Raw genomic sequence first — 20203 nt, forward strand, 5'->3', positions numbered from 1 at the left:
CCACTTGTTGATTCTTCACAAAAAAATACAGTTTTATATCTTTATGTTTGAAGCCTGAAATGTGGCAAAAGGTCGCAAAGTTCAAGGGGGCCGAATACTTTCGCAAGGCACTGCATATATATATATATCACACACACACACACACACAAAGTATCTGGACAAACTTTCAAATTAGTGGATTTGTCCATTTCAGCCACACCAGTTGCTGACAGGTATATATAATCAAGCACAGATCCGTGCAAATCTCCATAGATAAAAACTGTTATTCTACTGCCCTTATTGAAGAGCTCAGGTGACTTTCAACATGGCACCATCATAGGATGCCACCTTTCCAACAAGTTAGTTTGTATACTTTCGCAATGCACTGTATATATCCAGAGAGGACCAGCTCAATGTGGAGCTATATATCCAGAGAGAACCAGCTCAATGTGGAGCTATATATCCAGAGAGAACCAGCTCAATATGGAGCTATATATCCAGAGAGAACCATCTCTGATCTGGTACTCTCTGTATATACAGTGGGGCAAATAAGTATTTAGTCATCCACCAATTGTGCAAGTTCTCCCACTTAAAAATATTAGAGGCCTGTAATTTTCATCATAGGTACACTTCAACTATGACAGACAAAATGAGAAAAAGAAATTCTCCAGAAAATCACATTGTAGGATTTCTAAGGAATTTATTTGCAAATTATGGTGGAAAATAAGTATTTGGTCACCTACAAACAAGCAATATTTCTGGCTCTCACAGACCTGTAACAACTTCTTTAAGAGGCTCCTCTGTCCTCCACTCATTACCTGTATTAATGGCACCTGTTTGAACTTATCAGTATAAAAGACACCTGTCCACAACCTCAAACAGTCCACTATGGCCAAGACCAAAGAGCTGTCAAAGGACACCAGAAACAAAATTGTAGACCTGCACCAGGCTGGGAAGACTGAATCTGCAATATGTAAGCAGCTTGGTTTGAAGAAATCAACAGTGGGAGCAATTATTAGGAAATGGAAGACATTCAAGACCACTGATAATCTCCCTTGATCTGGGGCTCCACGCAAGATCTCACCCAGTGGGGTCAAAATGATCACAAGAACGGTGAGCAAAAATCCCAGAACCACACGGGGGGACCTAGTGAATGACCTGCAGAGAGCTGGGTCTTTCAGTATGACAATGATCCCAAACACACCGCCCGGGCAACGAAGGAGTGGCTTCGTAAGAAGCATTTCAAGGTCTTGGAGTGGCCTAGCCAGTCTCCAGATCTCAACCTCATAGAAAATCTTTGGAGGGAGTTGAAAGTCTGTGTTGCCTAGCAACAGCCCCAAAACATCACTGCTCTAGAGGAGATCTACATGGAGGAATGGGCCAAAATACCAGCAACAGTGTGTGAAAACCTTGTGAAGACTTACAGAAAACATTTGACCTCCGTCATTACCAACAAAGGGTATATAACAAAGTATTGAGATAAACTTTTGTTATTGACCAAATACTTATTTTCCACCATAATTTGCAAATAAATTCATAAAGAAATCCTACAATGTGATTTTCTGGATTTTTTTCCCCTCATTTTGTCTGTCATGGTTGAAGTGTACCTATGATGAAAATTACAGGCCTCATCTTTTTAAGTGGGAGAACTTGCACAATTGGTGTCTGACTAAATACTTTTTTGCCCCACTGTATATACAGAGAGTACCAGATCAATGTGGAGCTATATACAGAGAGTACCAGTACCAGCTCAATGTGCAGAAGTACGAGATATGAGGCAGATAACAGTATTTGAGGTAGATACAGTAAAGTGACTACGTATGAGGATTGATAATAATACAAGTAAAATGAAGAAAGGCAAATGATGAGTGTAAAAGTGTATGTACAGTGCCTTCAGAAAGTATTTAGAACTCTGGACTTTTTACACATTTCGTTACGTTACAGCCTTATTCTAAAATTGATTCAATTGTGTCCCCCGCCATCAATCTACACAAAATACCCTAAAACGACAAAGCAAAAATGTTAGGAAATGTTTGATAACGTAATTAAAAAGAAACTGAAAAATCCCATTTACATAAGTATTCAGACCCTTTACGCAGTACTTTGTAGAAGCACCGATTACAGCATCTCCTTGGGTATGACTCTACAAGCTTGCCACACCTGTATTTGGGGACTCTCTCCCATTCTAATCTGCAGATTCTCTTAAGCTCTATCGGGTTGGACGGGAAGCGCTGCTGCAGAGCTATTTTCAGGTGTCTCCAGACGTTAGATCAGGTTCAAGTCCAGACTCTGTTGAGACACACAAGGACATTCAGAGACTTGTCCCGAAGTCACTCCTGCGTTGTCTTGGCTGTGTGCTTAGTGTCGTTGTCCTGTTGGAAGGTGAACCTTCACCCCAGTCTGAGGTCCTGAGTGTTCTGGAGCAGGTTTTCATCAAGGATCTCTCTGTACTTTCTTCGATTCATCTTTGCCATCGATCCTGACTAGTCTCCCAGTCCATGCCGCTGAAAAACTTCCCCACAGCATGATGCTGCCACCACCATGCTTCACCGAAGGGATGGTGCCAGGTTTCCTCCAGGCGTGACGTTTGGCATTCAGGCCGAAGAGTTCAATCTTTGGCCTGAATCATCAGACCAGAGAATCTTGTTTCTCATGGTCTTAGAGTCTTTAGGTGCCTTTTAGCAAACTCAAAGCGGGCTGTCATGTGCCTTTTACTGAGGAGTGGCTTCCGTCTATGGTAGAGTGGCCAAAGGCCTGATTGGTGAAGTGCTGCAGGGATGGTTATCCTTCTGGAAGGTTCTCCCATCTCCACATAGGAACACTAGAGCGCTGTCAGAGTGACCATCAGGTTCTTGGTCACTACCCTGACCAAGGCCCTTCTACCCCGATTGCTCAGTTTGGCCAGGCAGTCAGCTCTAGGAAGAGTGTTGGTGGCTCCAAACTTCTTCCATTTAAGAATGATGGAGGCCACTGTGTTATTGGGGACCTTCAATGCTGCAGATCTGTGCCTAGACACAATCCTGGCTCGGAGCTCTACGGACAATTCCTTCGACCTCATGACTTGGTTCTTGCTCTGATATGCCCTGTCAATTGTGGGACCTTATATAGACAGGCGTGTGCCTTTCCAAGTCATGTAAATCAATTTAATTTACCACAGGTGGACTCCAATCAAGTTGTAGAATCATCAAGGGTAATCATTGGAAACAGGATGCACCTGAGCTCAATTTTGAGTCTTATAGCAAAGGGTCTGAATACTTATGTAAATAAAGTATGTGTTTTTTATACATTTGCAAAAATTTCTAAAAACCTGTTTTCACTGTCATTATGGGGTATTGTGTGTAGATTGCTAAAGATTGTTTTACATTTTATTTTAGAATAAGGCTGTAACAAAATGTGGGAAAATTAATACTTTCCGAAGTCACTGTACATGCTTGATTTTCATAGCAACATACTTCACTATGTGGTCGTGTCGGTATGTGTGTGCGGTGTACACTCAGTTTATTAAGTATACCCCTCGTTCACAAAAATGGATCGAGTCACTTTGCTGTGGCTTGCTATATAAAGCAGGCAGACATGCATCCAGTTACTGTTTGATTGAACATTAGAATGGGCAAAATGTGACCTAAGTGACTTTGAGCGTGGCATGATCAGCACCAGGCGCTCCAGATACAGTATCTCAGAAACGGCTGCCCTCCTGGGCTTTTCATGCACAACAGTGTCTAGGGTTTACCGAGAATGGCGCAACAAAAACAATTGTATCCAGTAAGTGGCATTCCTGTGGGCGAAAACATCTTATTGATGAGGTTGAAGGAGAATGGCAAGAATTGTGCACGCTAACAGGCAGGCCACAACCAGGCAAATAACGGTGCAGTACAACAATGGTGTGCAGAACGGCATCTCGGAACGCACAACTCGTTGATCCTTCTCACAGATGAGCTATTGCAGCAGATGACTACACCAGGTTCCACTACCATCAGCTAAGAAAAAAAAGTAGCTCAAGTGGGCATGCGCTCACCAACACTGGAAAATTGAGGACTTGTAAACCTTTGACTGGTCCGACGAATCCCAGTTCCTGTTGTGTCATGCTGATATCAGGGCCGGCAGGTAGCCTAGTAATGTTTTCTTGACACACGTTAGGGCCTTTAATACCAGTTCAGCAACAAACGCTTCCACTTAGTCCACGATCAGCTCCTTAGTCTCAATGACATTGAGGGAGAGGTTGTTGTCCTGGCACCACAGTGCTAAGTCTCTGACCTCCTCCCTATAGGCTGTCTCATCACCGTCGGTGATCAGTCCTACCACCGGTGTCGTTAGCCTATCCCGTGTTGAGGGTCAGCACAGCGTTGGTGTTGTTACCTACCCTCACCACCTGGGGCCAACCTGCCAGGAAGTCCAGGATCCAGTTGCAGAGGGAGGTGTTCAGTTCCCGTGTCCCTAGCTTGGTGTTGAGCTTGGAGGGGACTATGGTGTTGAACGCTGAGATGTAGTCTATAAAACAGCATTCTCACATAGTTGCTCTAAGTGCAATAATCATTTAGGCAGGTTACCTTGGAGATCTTGGGAACAGGGACAATGGTGATCAGCTTAAAACATGTTGGGACAAGGAGAGATTGAAAATGTCCACGAAAACACTTGCCAGCTGGTCTGCGCATGCTTTGAGAACACGCCCTGGTATTCAGTCTGATTGTTAACCTGTTGAAACGATTTGCTCACATCGGCCTCAGAGTGAGATCACACAGTCATCCGGAAAAACAGGGGCATTCATGCAAGACAGTGTTATATTCATCGAAGCGAGCATAAAATACATTTAGATATCCAAATCCCTGCTTTAATGCCTGTCCTAAGCAAACTATAAAAGTACTAGCAAGTTCAACTTCCTCTCATGGTGGGTGACCTCCTGGGTTAAGGTTACTTGAGGTGTTTCCTCTAAGGAACTCCAGTCAGGTCCCCTCCCTCAATTAGCTGTCAGTCAGAGGATGTGATTAGAAGAGATTATGTACACCAATAAACCAAACAACCACCACAAGGCCCCCGTTAAGTAACAAGTCTTTCCTAACCTTTTCAAAATATCAATTCAAGGTTTATTTCTCACGTGCGCCGAACAGAACAGGAGCAGACCTTCCAGTGAAACGCTTACTTACAGGCTCTAACCAATAGTGCAAAAAAGGTATTAGGTGAACAATAGGTAAGTAAAGAAATAAAACAGTGAAAAATAACAGTAGTGAGGCTATAAAAGTAGCGAGGCTACATACAGACACCGGTTAGTCATGCTGATTGAGGTAGTATGTACATGTAAATATGGTTAACGTGACTATGCATATATGATGAACAGAGAGTAGCAGTAGCGTAAAAGAGGGGTTGGTGGGTGGCGGGACACAATGCAGATAGCCCGGTTAGCCAATGTGTGGGAGCACTGGTTGGTCGGGCCAATTGAGGTAGTATGTACATGAATGTATAGTTAAAGTGACTATGCATATATGATAAACAGAGAGTGGCAGCATCGTAAGAGGGGTTGGGGGGGGGGGGGGACAACGCAAATAGTCCAGGTAGCCATTTGATTACCTGTTCAGGAGTCTTATGGCATGGGGGTAAAAACTGTTGAGAAGCCTTTTTGTCCTAGACTTGGCACTCCGCTACCGCTTGCCATGCGGTAGTAGAGAGAACAGTCTATGACTGGGGTGGCTGGGGTCTTTGACAATTTTTAGGGCCTTCCTCTGACACCACCTGGTGTAGAGGTCCTGGATGGCAGGCAGCTTAGCCCCAGTGATGTATTGGGCAGTACGCCCAATGTCGTGCCTCTGTCGTGCCTCGAGGTCGGGGGCCAAGCAATTTCCGTACCAGGCAATGATGCAACCATGCTCTCGATGTTGCAGCTGTAGAACCTTTTGAGGATCTCAGGACCCATGCCAAATCTTTTTAGCTTCCTGAAGGGGAATAGGCTTTGCCGTGCCCTCTTCACAACTGTCTTGGTGTGTTTGTACCATTCTAGTTTGTTGTTGATGTGGACACCAAGGAACTTGAAGCTCTCAACCTGCTCCACTACAGCCCCATCGTTAAGAATAGGGGCATGCTCGGCCCTCCTTTTCCTGTAGTCCACAATCATCTCCTTGGTCTTGGTTACGTTGAGGGATAGGTTGTTATTCTGGTACCACCCGGCCAGGTCTCTGCCCTCCTCCCTATAGGCTGTCTCGTCGTTGTCGGTGATCAGGCTGTTGACACTGTTGTGTCGTCTGCAACTTAATGATGGTGTTGGAGTCGTGCCTGGCCATGCAGTCGTGTGTGAACAGGGAGTACAGGAGGGGACTGAGCATGCACCCCTGGGGAGCTCCAGTGATGAGGATCAGCGTGGCAGATGTGTTGCTACCCATCCCACCACCTGGGGGCGGCCCGTCAGGAAGTCCAGGATTCAGTTGCAGAGGGAGGTGTTTTCTAGGCTTCTGGGATAATGGTGTTGATTTGAGCCATTACCAGCCTTCAAAGCACTTCATGGCTACGGATGTGAGTGCTACGGGTCTGTAGTCATTTAGGCAGGTTGCCTTTGTGTTCTTGGGCACAGGGACTATGGTGGTCTGCTTGAAACATGTTGGTATTACAGACTCGGACATGTTTAAAATGTCAGTGAAGACACCTGCCAGTTGGTCAGCACGTCCGGAGCACATGTCCTGGTAATCTGTCCGGCCCCGCAGCTTTGTGTATGTTGACCTGTTTAAAGGTCTTACTCACGTCGGCTACGGAGAGCGTGATTACACAGTCATCAGAACATCTGATGCTCTCATGCATGCCTCAGTGTTGCTTGCCTCGAAGCGAGCATAGAAGTGATTTAGCTCGTCTGGTAGGCTCTTGTCATTGGGCAGCTCGCGGCTGTGCTTCCCTTTATAGTCTGTAATAGTTTGCAAGCCTGTATAGTACAATTCAATCTTAGCCCTGTATTGACGCTTTGCCTGTTTGATGGTTCATCGCAGGGCATAGCAGGATTTCTTGTAAGCTTCCGGGTTAAAGTCCAGCACCTTGAAAGCGGAAGCTCTACCCTTTAGCTCAGTGCGAATGCCTGTAATCCATGGCTTCTGGTTGGGGTATGTAAGTACAGTCACTGGAGACGACGTCCTCAATGCACTTACTGATAAAGCCAGTGACTGATGTGGTGTATTCCTTATTGCCATCGGAAGAATCCCGGAACATTTTCCAGTCTGTGATAGCAAAACAGTCCTGTAGTTTAGCATCTGCTTCATCTGACCACTTTGTTATAGACCAAGTCACTGGTGCTTCCTGCTTTAATTTTTGCTTGTAAGCTGGAATCAGGAGGATAGAGTTGTTTTCGGATGTACCAAATGGAGGGCGAGGGAGAGCTTTGTGTGTGGAGTACAGGTGATCTAGAATTTTTTTAGCATGTTGCACATTTAACATGTTGATAGAAATTTGGTAGAACTGATTTAAAAAGTTTCCCTGCATTGGCCACTAGGAGCGCCGCCTCAGTGTGTGGTTTCCTGTTTGCTTATTTCATTATACAGCTGACTGAGTGCGGTCATTGTGCCAGCTTCTGTCTGTGGTGGTAAATAAACAGCCACGAAAAGTATAGCTTAAAACTCTAGGCAAGTAGTGTGGCCTGCAATTTATCACAATATACTCTACTTCAGGCGAGCAAAATTTAGAGGTGGAGGAAAATCTCAAACCGTCGCCCCTGCGTGAGTTTATTCACGTGCGTGATGTCAGAATGCTCTCACTGTTACAAAATTGATTGTTGTGATTGTTACACAACAGGACAGTTACATACGCTGCCCTCAAACCAAGGCAAGCTGCCTGCTAATTACTTTTAAGATGTTTCAGCTTAATGTTTCAGCTTAATTTCAAATGATATTCTAACAAGTTTTTCCACCTCCTCGTTAATTCACATAAGTAGCAGCCCATTTCGCTGTTGCAGACAATTTATGTTTGAGGCTTCACTGAGTCGAACAAACTCTTCAACGAGAGCCCAAGCACTTCCCCAGATCAAGTATGAAGACATTGCACATCTAGTCCGAACAGGTCTTACACAACGTTTTCCCACAGCACCCGCATTGCTTTCATGTTTGTTTTCCTTACAAATTGGACTTTAGAGATGTGTGCGTTCCTATCAAAGTAAGTTTCTATTTTCTGTATATCGTGTTGTCCTTTCTGCTGTAGCACACCATATGCATGTATGGATCCTAATGTATTTACTGTTTTATTCAGGTTTTCAAGTACTGGTGGCAAATCTTGCTTTCTGAATTATTGCAGAGATTGTAATGGACATGTGTGTAAATTACTTTGAATGCTGCACTGATTATGATGAGCTAATGCTAAGCTATTTGCCGGCTATCTGTGGCGCCATGTTTCTTGACGTCATACAATGCATTCTGGTTGTCATGTAAGCATCTGTCAGACCAAAGACGTTATAACAAGGGATAGTTCACTCGACTGATTTATGGGGCTTTCAAGACAACTGTGAACTCTGACAAATACTAGATAAAATCATGACGTCAATGATCTTCAGGTCAGAAAGTCAGAGCTCTAGAAAGAGGAACGAGTTCCCAAGTTGAAATTCCAAGTTGGATGACAGTGCAAAAACAATTTCCCTCAGTCAGAGCTCCCCCCCAGAGTTCCCACTTGTCTTGAACGTACTGAAGTCAGATTTCCCAGTTGTTTTGAACACTCCGATTGTAACTTTGGTACCTCAGGGTTGCCAGCTCAGACCCACTTTTCCAGGGGTTTTATTTTGTGTATAAACTTCTGTGTTTGCCCCCCATTTATTGATAACTCCCCCATCATAGTAATATTTCCTGCATCATATCCCCCCATGATACCTTTACCCATTTCTACCCCCCATGGACTTGAAACCCCCCTAAAATGGTTTAATCCCTGTTTAGCTTTCGTGCTACGGTTAGTCTTGGCACTAGGCTTGTATTTGGTGTGATGATCTGTGAGGTGAAAACATTTTACTTGCTTTGTGATTTGTCAAAAACGGTAAACGACTTGTCAAGTCATGTGCTCTGGTTCTTGTATACACTAACAAGTACATCAATAATTTGTAATATGCTGAAAAGTAGCTAAACTAACAGAAGCTAAATTCTTTGATGGCGGCCATGTTTTTGTTTCTTTGATGCGCCGGAAACTCCCCAATCCCAGAATGCCGTTCACTATAAGACGCAAATAAACAAAGTCAAAGATGGCTGCGCTTATTACCTGAAAAATATGAACTTGGTTTAGCTGACACGCGTCTCTTCTCTAAACAATATTACATTTATCCCTTGTGGTACATTGTAAAAATGTCTAGCTGTTAGCGACCTAACTTTTGTTTCGTTTTTTTGTCATGGTTTATGGAATGAGGTTAGCTGTGGATGTGTTCCGTGCTGTTTGGATGATGGAAGTTCGCATTTATCTTTTACAATAAAAAGGTGAAATTTGTTGCTACTGTTTCAAACACATTTGTGATCATACGCTGCAGGCACCACTCAACAATGATCACAAATACATGATCGTACTCGTTAAAGGGTTAAAAGTAACAAGTCTTTCCTAAAGAACTAATCAACAGTGATAAACTGACTCAGACAGACCATGCCTTTGTCTCGTTACATAATGAAGTAGCAACATGCAGTGTCGGCAGGACAAACGGACGCCTTGTTGGGTATCAGAGTGACAAAGCTGTTATGGGGAGTCAAGTGCTTAACTTGTGTTTCCGACAGAAGTCTTGCATGTCCCTTTCCTGGTGTTTGTGTGGGGGCTGCCTGCCAACAGCAATCAGCTGTGAAAGTGCTGACCTTTGTTAGACTTCACCCGGTGTGTGTGCGCGTCTGCCTGTCTGTGTGCCTGTCTGTATCTCTGTATGTGTGTGTGTGGCGAGCGCTTGCGTGTGTGTATGCCTGCATATATGTATCTGAGCCAAAAACACAACTAGCCCACGGAGTGTGAAGGACAAGAGAGTAGTCTAGCTATAGCCAGGCAGACAGACGGCTCTCCATAATCCCTGGCTGTCCCGTGTGTGGACAGAAGGAAGGGGGAGGAGAGACGTGCTACAGCACCCACACAGCTAATCATGTCCTCTGAAAACACCACTGAACCAAGCCCCAGTTACTCATGACACCCCAAATACAGTACATAAAGCATCAATGTGATACAACTGGTGGATTTCAACCTATAAAAATAAAAAAAGTACAGCAGCACTTTCTCTTGGCGATAGCACCGGTTCTGATTCTGGCCTAGAAGAAAACGGCACAAGAATCTAAGGAGGACTCATATATGTCAATTGGGAGTGTGATCAGGTGTGTGTGGGTGTGAGGGACATGGTCAAAGGGATCCGTCTTTTGCCTCTAGCGGTCATGTTTCCCACCATCCATGTGACTGAGCCAGTAGGGCAGAGCTAAATGTGGACAGCCGAATGCCACAGAGGCCATGCATGAATAGAGTGGTGATAAAGGGAAGGCCTATTGGACCACACAGTTTGTGTGTGTGTATGAGAGAGAGTTCTAGAGAAGTTAGTTGAGCCACTTTTCAGTCAGAATCTTTATCCTGTTGCTCGTCATGGTATCTCTCCATGTTGTTTAGAGGATGAGTCTTCTCTCAGACAACCCCCTCAGTAAATGTGCAGCTGTTTGTCCATAAGCTGTTTACAAAGGCTTTGCCGAGAGGCCTCGCACAAGCGTACACACACACACACACAGGACTGCTCTCCTTTAGTCAGAGAGGAGTTGCTAATCTGGCCCGCTGGGCACTGAGCAGCTGTCTGTCCGGCTGATTAACCCCCCTACTGGGGAGAGAGGGGAGGACCCCCACCTACACATGTACTCAGGATCAGGAGGCACTCCACTCAGACTCATAGAACAGGGGTGTGTTCAGTTCGCTTGAACGTTTGCTACGTTGTGGAACGGTTTGTAATGAACAACACATTTTTCCAAAACGTTCTGGTATGTACTTGGACAGATACGTTTGCACCGTTCGGTGGGTGTGGCTTGAAGCAATGAGTGATATTTAAAAAGGGCAGCGGTGGATTTTGAACGCACAATCCAACCCCTCCCGGTTTTTCAACTGGTTGTTCGGTACAGCACTGTTTCAGTTAAATTAAACATGACATTTTTGTACTGAACACAGCCCTGGACTGTGCAGTGCTGGGCAGGCTAGAACGTTAACTAGGGTCCAGTCAGTTTGTTTGGACTTCGACAGGCAGGAGTGAGGATAATGGATGCTTCTCCAACTTGGTGTTGTTGGTTTATCTATGTGATATGGCAGAGCTCACCAAGGCCCTCAGAGCTCACTATGGCCTTGCAGAGCTTTCACTAGCAGACAGAAATAGAGCAGGAAAACAAAGCTAGCCATCCCCCACTTACAGCCCCTCACCCTACTTCGACCCTTACCCTTCTTCCACAGGATGTTGACACAGCCCATTTATATGGGCCCAATTCACACTCAACCCCTTCTGCAGCAAACAAGTTTTTTTTATTTTTTTTAAACAGGCACGTCCCTGCAGGGGCCCCTTCCTGTGGGGTCTTTTGGGTCAAACACACCCCCGCCGAGCTCACGGGAAGGGGGGGGGGGGGGGGGGGGTCAGAGTGTGGCAGTTCTTATGTCCAATGAATAATGCAGGTTATTCAGTATAGGCTACCCCAACCCCCCTGACCTCACACTGTTACCACTACCCCAGAGGTAGGCTACCAGCACAGCAAAACACAGGCCTGGCCTGGGGTACAAAACAAGCACGTGGCCTCTCAGCTCTACCTAGCAGTCTGCCATTATGAGTTATGAGCCATTTGACTTCCCAAAGCCATTTTGAACATATTAAAATGTTCCATCCTCAGAGCAATTTTAAAAACAGGTTAACTGACCCCATCATGAATTGTAGCTGGGTTAACCCAGAGTCTAAGACCCTTCTAAGCTGGGGGAAGGGTTCTAAGCTAACATATGGAATTGTTTTAAGATGGTCAAACCAATAATTATTTAGATATTTGATTTGGCATTTTAAGACCCCTTAAGGTATCCAAAAAAATACAAGCTCTGTCAGGTTGGATGGGGAGCGTAGCTGCACAGCTATTTTCAAGTCTGGGCTCTGCCTGGGCCACTCAAGGACATTCATAGACTTGAACGGAAAAAACTCCTGCGTTGTCTTGGCTGTGTGCTTAGGGTTGTTGTACTGTTGGAAGGTGAACCCCCACCTTCACCCCACCCCTGCTCTGGAGAAGGTTTTCATCAAGGATCTCTGTACTTTGCTCCATTCATCTTCCCCGCGATCCTGACTGGTCTCCCAGTCCCTGCCTCTGAAAAACATCCCCACAGCATGCCTCTGCCACCCCGTTTCAGCATAGGAATGGTGCCAGGTTTCCTCCAGATGTGACACTTGGCATTCAGGCCAAAGATTTCAATCTTGGTTTCATCAGACCAGAGAATATTGTTTCTCATGATCAGGGTCCTTTAGGTGCCTTTTGGCAAACTCCAAGTGGGCTGTCATGTGCCTTTTACTGAGGAGTGGCTTCTGTCTGGCCACTACCATAAAAGGCCTGATTGGCGGAGTGCTGCAGAGCTGGTTGACCTTCTGGAAGGTTCTCCCATCTCCACAGAGGATCTCTGGAGCTCTGTCAGAGTGACCATCTGGTTCTTGGTCACCTCCCTGACCAAGGCCCTTCTCCCCCAATTGCTCAGTTTGGCAGGGGGGCCAGCTCTAGAAAGACTTGGTGGTTCCAAACTTCTTCCATTTAACAATGAGGCCTTGGGGACCTGCAATGCTGCAGAAATGTTTTGGTACCCGTCCCCAGATCTGTGCCTCGACACAATCCTGTCTCGGAGATTTACGAACAATTCCTTCGACTCCACGGCTTGGTTTTTGCTGACATGCACCTCCAAATGTGGGACCTTATATAGACAGGTGTGTGCCTTTCCAAATCATGTCCAATCAATTGAATTTTCCACAGGTGGACTCCAATCAAGTTGTAGAAACATCTGAAGGATCAATTGAAACAGGATGAACTACTTCAATTTCAAGTCATAGCAAAGAATCTGAATACTTATGTAAATTACTTTTGTTTTTATTTTAATACATTTGATAACATTGAGAAACCTGTTTTCACTGTCATTGTGGGGTATTATGTGTAGAATGATGAGAATGTTTTTTAGAATAATGCTATAATGTAAGAAAATGTCAAAAAGGTCAAGGAGGCTGAATACTTTCCAAATGCACTGTATGTTAATTAGATTGCCGTGGGGGCATGGGAATTGTAGGCTAAGGATTAATGGTAGTTTTTAAGAGCCTTTGAGTAGCCCCTGGGTGGCTGACAAACTCTGGGAGACATACTATTTTCTAGTGCTTTTGACAGTGACATTGTCCTTATAGAAAAGGATGCCTGGCCTGTTCCTGTTATGCGCTGTGCTGGGACGGTGCACTGATGACTCAGGAGACAGAGTCAGAGGATGACGACATCATCAGTACATGTCTGCGCCTCTCTCCACTGCCATTCCCCCACCACCCCAGATTCCCAATATATCCACAAGGAGAGAGGAGCGTGTATAGCCAACTGCCATCTTAATCATTTGACAAGAGCCTAAACCAGCCCTCCTTAACTTCAGTCTCAGGCAAGAACAGTTCCCCTACCAGGGCTTCCAAAACGCTCTCTCCCCTACAGAGTTTTCCTCCAGGGACCGTAAACCAAACCCCTTATAACTAAGAATTAAATCAAAGCAGGAGTTGTGCAACAGAACCACATGACTCATCCTCTAACTCCATGTCCCGACCTGCCTCTTAAGACATGAACAGAGTAACTAGGAGAAACAGTGAGAATGTTCAGTGGACATCTGACACCATGCACTGCATTGAACGGTTTGTTTTGGCGTTTCTTGTACAGCAGAGGGCCCTGGTATTCTTGCTGTCCAATTAGCTGGAAACAATAGCAGCAGTGTTGCAGAGCCTCTGGCCCTGTGTCTGTGCCTGAGATGGGCTGAGAGCCTGGGAGGCAGACATACACACAGGCCTACAATACATCACACCATGGGTCTTGGAAGGGAACCATCAAGGGCAAGGGTGGGAGGTACAAGCGCATACACACTTCCCGTACACTCAAGACACTAGTCTTACCCAGAGCATCTTACACAGTCAATAGTCAGGTCAGTGCATGTGGCCCAAGTAGGAAGTCAAACCACATCCCTTGTGTTGCCAGCAGTACAAACTAAGCTCCCATCGACTGGACAGGAAGCAGTCTGACCAATGAAGACCACAGATGGTTTAGAATTGGTTATCTCGTCCTTTCCACTGCATTATAATTCAGTTCATAGTTCAGTTTCTGAGGTCTTACCGGTTTCGGCATGTTTGTCTCCTCTCCTCCCTTCACCCGGCAGCTGAGAAGACAACTCACAGGACGGATAGCTTCCCTGTTTCACAGGACCTGGGAGACAGAGAAGATCAGTTCAGTTATGGGGACATTGTAGCAGATCTAATGCAGGTAGAACAGCTGACGCATGGATGAGACAGAGAAACCAGGGCAAATGGGAACGGATGAAAGAGAGGAAAGGGAGTTTAGGACAGTGGGTAGAGAGGGTGACGATGATATTGTCACTGTGGTGTCAGGGTCACCAAAGGACAGAAATACATAAATGACCATTTCTGATGCATTTCTGAGTTTTCTGCACATGCTCAATAATTTGTCAAATATGAAATCCATATTTTTATTTCATGCACAAATCATTTTGGGATTCCCTCCGGATATCATACATGATATGGCCGGATATTGAGTCATTAGATATCCCGAGATAGGCCTATGTGGACATCTTATTTTCTCTATATGATGACAAATACTGACAGTAGGCCTGCATAGTATATTTTCTCAGCACCAGCAATGCATATGCTGGTTCATAATCAGTATCCTGATATGCTTTTTGATATGCTAAATAAGGACAATTTCTGATGCTTATTTGAATTTTGAGGACATGTTCAATAATTTTACAAATATTAAATCCATATAATTCTTTGACACTTGGTGAACTTTTTGTATTCCATCTACTTAAAGGCACACGCAAAACCGCAAGCTAAAAGCACTGTAACTGGTAGCCTAGCAACAAGAAGGTTAGCTAATTAGGGGGAGCGTAAAAGCTAACTGGTAGCCTAGCTAGCTAACAAATAACATTTCTTTCTCTTCAGAGAATATATTTGGGTCTGTTTTGTATTACTGGTTAATATAAGATAGCTAACCAGCAACTTGGCTAGCTAGTTTGTACCAGTTCGTTTTCTCATCATGAATGAAGCAGGTACATAGCTACCTTGTTGGATGATTATGCGAAATGACAATATTTTCTTGCAATATCGACAATTTTGATGAATGACTTATGCATTGACAGTTTGGAGTGGATCACAGACCAACACTACCACCGTAGGGTCTGGACTGCCAGGGATCGCCGCTGACGACCCAATCTGCACCCATCGCCCTTAACAAACAGGGCTGGCAGGGGGATTGAGGGCGTGCAACTTATTTTCTGTTAAATAAATCAAATACATTTTTAGCAAAGATTGGCCTACGTTTGTATCTTTACAGAAAACAGGTGTTCTGATTGGAGCTCTGGATTTGCTATGCTGCATTTTTGTAAACAGAAGTAACATATTTCTTTGGATTTGGATTAAATCTGACAACATTTGCTTTTCCGTGCCTTGTAGCCTACTACTGAATATGGTGCTGTATGCTCAGATATGTCCCTTTCATGTGAAGAAGCACAATGTTTTTTGGTGCCTGAACAGGTCAAATCATTTGGATGCTGGACATTGATCATGAGTCTGATTTAGTCCATTTTCGATCAGACATATGAGGATGAATATTACATATCATGTAAGGATATCTATTGAAATGAATTATTTGGGGATAAGTACGGATCCATAAATGATCAGGTAGTGACTACAGATAGGATACATTTCTGAAAGTATGTGGATTAGTTCATGACTAAGCATAAAGGCTAAGATATGTCAGCATGTTGACACATACCATTTCCTGAGTTAAAATGTTCTACAAATATGTAAGCGGGTGCACGCTCATCAGGGGCATGTCTTGAAGGGATCTCACCCCAGATATCTCCCTGGACTCATACAGTAGTAGGGAGATTTCTGAGGTCCGGATTGGATGCCTGTAGAAACTGTCCCATTAGGGAGAATATCCTATCTTAATATATTAAATGAAGGACATACGTTTCTGGAGCATGTATCCTTATATCTAATGAAATGTCAGATATCCAGATATATACTGTCATGACGTTGCCCTCTTTGGGTACAACAAGCTCCACCCCCCTCTCCCTGTCTCCTACACACAGGCTGCTGTGGTCAAAGAGCGATCGTAAATTCCTGGAGGAGATTATCTCCTCATGGCCACAGTATAGAGACAGAGTGAATTCTCATAGAGAACAAAGGAATTTCTTCCACCTCACAGAACTTGAGGTCCGAACAACATGTATGTTATAGAGAAGGTATAAAAGATCAGTGAAGAATCAAGCTACGAACTGGTCCAATTGGTACAATTGTGTGGAACTCATGGGAGACAATACGGACACATTACCATAACGCTGTTTATATAATAGCCTCAGATATGAGGTTTACATCTAATTGTTGTATAAGATGAATGAGTGAGGATGATACTGTTTGTAAAATTGTGTAATGTGATTTTGGACTGTTTAGTTAGTTAATAAATATGTGGATTTAAGACAATTGATGTATGGATGACTCATAGTGAAGACTGGGTTTGTGCAGATAACCAACCATTTACAATGTTTGGAATGAGACTAACGGGACGTAAAAATAAATAAATAATTAATTCAGAAGACTATTGATCAGATATGAAAATATCTGAAAAGTTGTATTAGGAAAATTATAACTAATCTGAATTATTTTCCTTGGTGCCCTGACTTCCTAATTAATTACAGTTACATGATTAATCAGTTTAATTGAGTAATACTAATTACAGAGAATCTTTGATAAAAACTAAAAGTCTTCATTTAATGATAGTAAAGACACGACAATACTGATAAAGACACCCCCTGATATTGACCCTTTTTGCCCAGTGCTGCTTTTCGACTAACACCAGTGTTATGGCTTCTGCATGCATTCCATCCAAAACAGTTTTTTGAAACAAGCCGAAGTAGGCAGCCGAAGTCAGGGCCCCTTCGTAGGTGATTGGTCAACAGTAGGGATTATTCAATTAAGTGTATTGCCGTTCAACAAGACGCGACTTGTTTTCATGCAAATGTTTTCACTTGAGAAATACTGCACCAAACATCCTTGGGAAAAAAAGTCAAAACGAATTACAGATTAATTGAGTAATTTTAGATTAATTCTAACTAGTTTGAGGAAGCGTATATTGGCTACAGCATCTCAAGGTGCACAAACAGTACTATTGACGCTTTTTTCTAGTTTTTCTAAAAAAGGTCTTGTAAGGGACTATGCCAGCACACTCGTTCGGTTCAACCAGCTAGGCGCCAGTCAAACTGAAGCATGAAGTGATAACGCCTTTACACTTAGTGTATACTGATGTTATTCAACTGGGAAATTGAGTTCTCATAGCTAGGGCTGACAATGGGGACTTGTGAAGAGCAGAATCAACAACCTCTGCATAATCTATACAGTTGCTTTGTGGAAATGTGTTAAAGTTCACAGTTAGCCATTGTGATGTAAGTGACAGCTTTGGCCCCATGTGAGAGCAGGTCAGCTGGAGCTATGGCTCACTGAGACAGGGGCGCTGGCCGTGTAGATGTAAACAGAAAAGCCTGAGCCTTTTGGGTAATGGAGGGATAAAATGGAGAGAAGTTAAATCTGCTTTATGTTTGGTTTGCTTGCCAATGACACTAACAATAACGAATATCACGATACTGGTATCGTCCCAGCCCTATCAGACTGTCAGTGATAAGTTGTAACATTGTTTGCACCTCTGATGCAATGCATTGAGTCATGGGCAAACACTCCCAATATTTGGTTCATTTCAAGTGCATATTCATTACCATTAATGACCCTCAACATATTTCAAGTAGATGGTAAATTGAGTTAAGTTTAGTAAGATAGAGGGTTCAAGCACTTATGTACAGTACAAAAATATGGTCATGCATAAAAACGTTGGGTAGGACCGGTGTTTATGGCACTGGGGTAACGTTACTAAAGTATTGGCGCCTGTAGAAAGTAACGGAATTATTTGTTCTAGACTGTAATTTATAGACCGTGATCGCGTCGAGCAAAATTGTTACAATCATTGCAACACTGGTTACACTAGTCACTAGCCTCCCATTGCAATAGATGACAACCGTCGAAACGCGCCAATGCTACATTGTAACAGGTTAACCCAACGAATGAAATTATACTTGCTAATAATGATGCACTATGGCTAGGGAAAACTGGAATGATATTATAGGCTACGTTTCAGTTCTAAAAACACGAGGCAGTGCATGTCACACTAACAAAAACGTTTTTGCAAGCAAGATAAGTCAGGTTTTGAAATCTTCGCGAGACAGATGTGACCGCGTGTCCCATAGCCTAATGTTGTGCTTTCATCTAAGTGCAAACTCTTACTGCGCAAATAATACAAGTAGCTTATCTTCCAAAAAACGGTTTTCAGATATAAATACATTTTATTTCTCTCACACATGTATCAGTATTAAGTTTGAAATGAAGGCCTGCCTTAGCCAACTTTTACAACACGCGGAGTACACAAAAATCGTCCCTTTTCCATCATCTTGCAGAAGCTCTTCAAAGGAGACAAACTCACCTCTGGTGAAGAACTACAGCTTCAAAGACCGACACAATTCGGATAATTCAATGCTTTCAGGTTATCCACGCTGTAAACTATACGAATATATTTAATGTACTCTTGTCACCTCCAATTTGCTCGTGAAGCCTGTTAGAACGGACATGAGTGAGAAAACCGTGCAATTGAGATCCACCGTAAGGCGATTTGTGAAGACATTCAATATGGCCGTCGGACTAGTCGAGGCCAGGCGTGGTTGATTTAATATGTGGGGGTACGCGCTCTGCTCTGCTCAGCAGCAGCGATGAGAACTCCCCCAACTTTAAAATAGAGTATTCTAACAGTGTCAGTGGGTGTACACTATACAGCCATAGTTGTGTATACACTCATTGGTGTGTACACACAATATATCATACTAAATGGAGGGAGAAAATCAACATACCAAATCCTACGAATTGTTCTGAAGCCAGGTTGAACACACACACATTAATATGAGTAAGACATGTACTTCTATCTCCCTTTATTCCATTTTCTTTCCTTTCACCTGTGGATCAAATATAGTCTATGAAGTAGGAATGATAAATAGAATAATAACAAGGGGAAAGTCAGTGCACAAAGGGAAACAGTATCTATATTAGTTATATTACATCATAAAGAACATCAATTTTGTCTCACAAATAAAGACTATGTCTGCTATGATTGTCTGTGAATATTTCGCTCGTATCTGCTTTGTAAAACATGGAACCATTTAACATGAAGTTCTTGTTTTCGCAGAGTATCACACTAATATTGGTGGGGAAAAGTACCCAATCATCATACTTGAGAAAATTACTCAAGTAAAAGTAAAAGTCACCCAGAAAAATTCTACTTGAGTAAAAGTCTAAAGCTATTTGGTTTAAAATATACTAATTTTAAATTCCTTATATTAAGCAAACCAGATGGCACCATTAAAAAAAAAATCGGAAAGCCAGAGGCACACCCCAACGTTCAGACATAATTTACAAACGAAGCATGTGTGTTGAGTGAGTCCGCCAGATCAGAGGCAGTATGGATGACCAGGGATTTATTGGTGTATACGTGCGTGAATTGGACCATTTTCCTGTCCTGCTTAGCATTCAAAATGTAACGAGTACTTTTGGGTGTCAAGGAAAATGTATGGAGTAAAAAGTACAATATTTTCTTAAGGAATGTAGTGAAGTAAATGTAGTCAAAGATATAAATAGTAAAGTACAGATACCACAAAAATCTACTTAAGTAGTACTTTAAAGTATTTTGTAACTTAAGTACTTTACACCACTGCACACAAATAATTCTCCCTCACTCAATAATCGTCCAAGGCCATGCAATGAATTCAAACAGGAGAGTTACAAAATATGTACCAATTTATAATACTTATAATGTTCAGCTCTGTGAAGCTCTTTGTTTAAATTTCATCAGTTGGTTTTGTTAAGCTATATTTGTTGTGAGCCTAAATGGCCAGCCTCTTGAAAAGTTACTAATTCCATGTTGCATTCCCTGCCATCCTGAGC

The 20203-nt window shown here is 43.3% G+C and overlaps 1 protein-coding gene across 2 annotated transcripts in view; it reads right to left on the reverse strand.

Annotated features, from left to right (window-relative positions):
- LOC110495768 (radixin) overlaps positions 1 to 19012 on the reverse strand; it is a 32225-nt gene extending 13213 nt beyond the window's left edge. For both annotated transcript variants that reach the window (XM_021571184.3, XM_021571183.3), the window contains exons 1-2: positions 18696 to 19012; positions 14265 to 14354 (exon numbers count right to left, since the gene is read on the reverse strand). In XM_021571184.3, the coding sequence (XP_021426859.2) occupies positions 14265 to 14276 (12 nt within the window). In that variant the 5' untranslated portion in view covers positions 14277 to 14354; positions 18696 to 19012. The remainder of the gene's footprint in view (positions 1 to 14264; positions 14355 to 18695) is intronic.
- Positions 19013 to 20203: the final 1191 nt, after the last annotated feature.

This window comes from Oncorhynchus mykiss, chromosome 18 (assembly GCF_057628025.1).
Source record: "Oncorhynchus mykiss isolate SJ-2025 chromosome 18, ASM5762802v1, whole genome shotgun sequence".
NCBI classification, from domain to species: domain Eukaryota; kingdom Metazoa; phylum Chordata; class Actinopteri; order Salmoniformes; family Salmonidae; genus Oncorhynchus; species Oncorhynchus mykiss.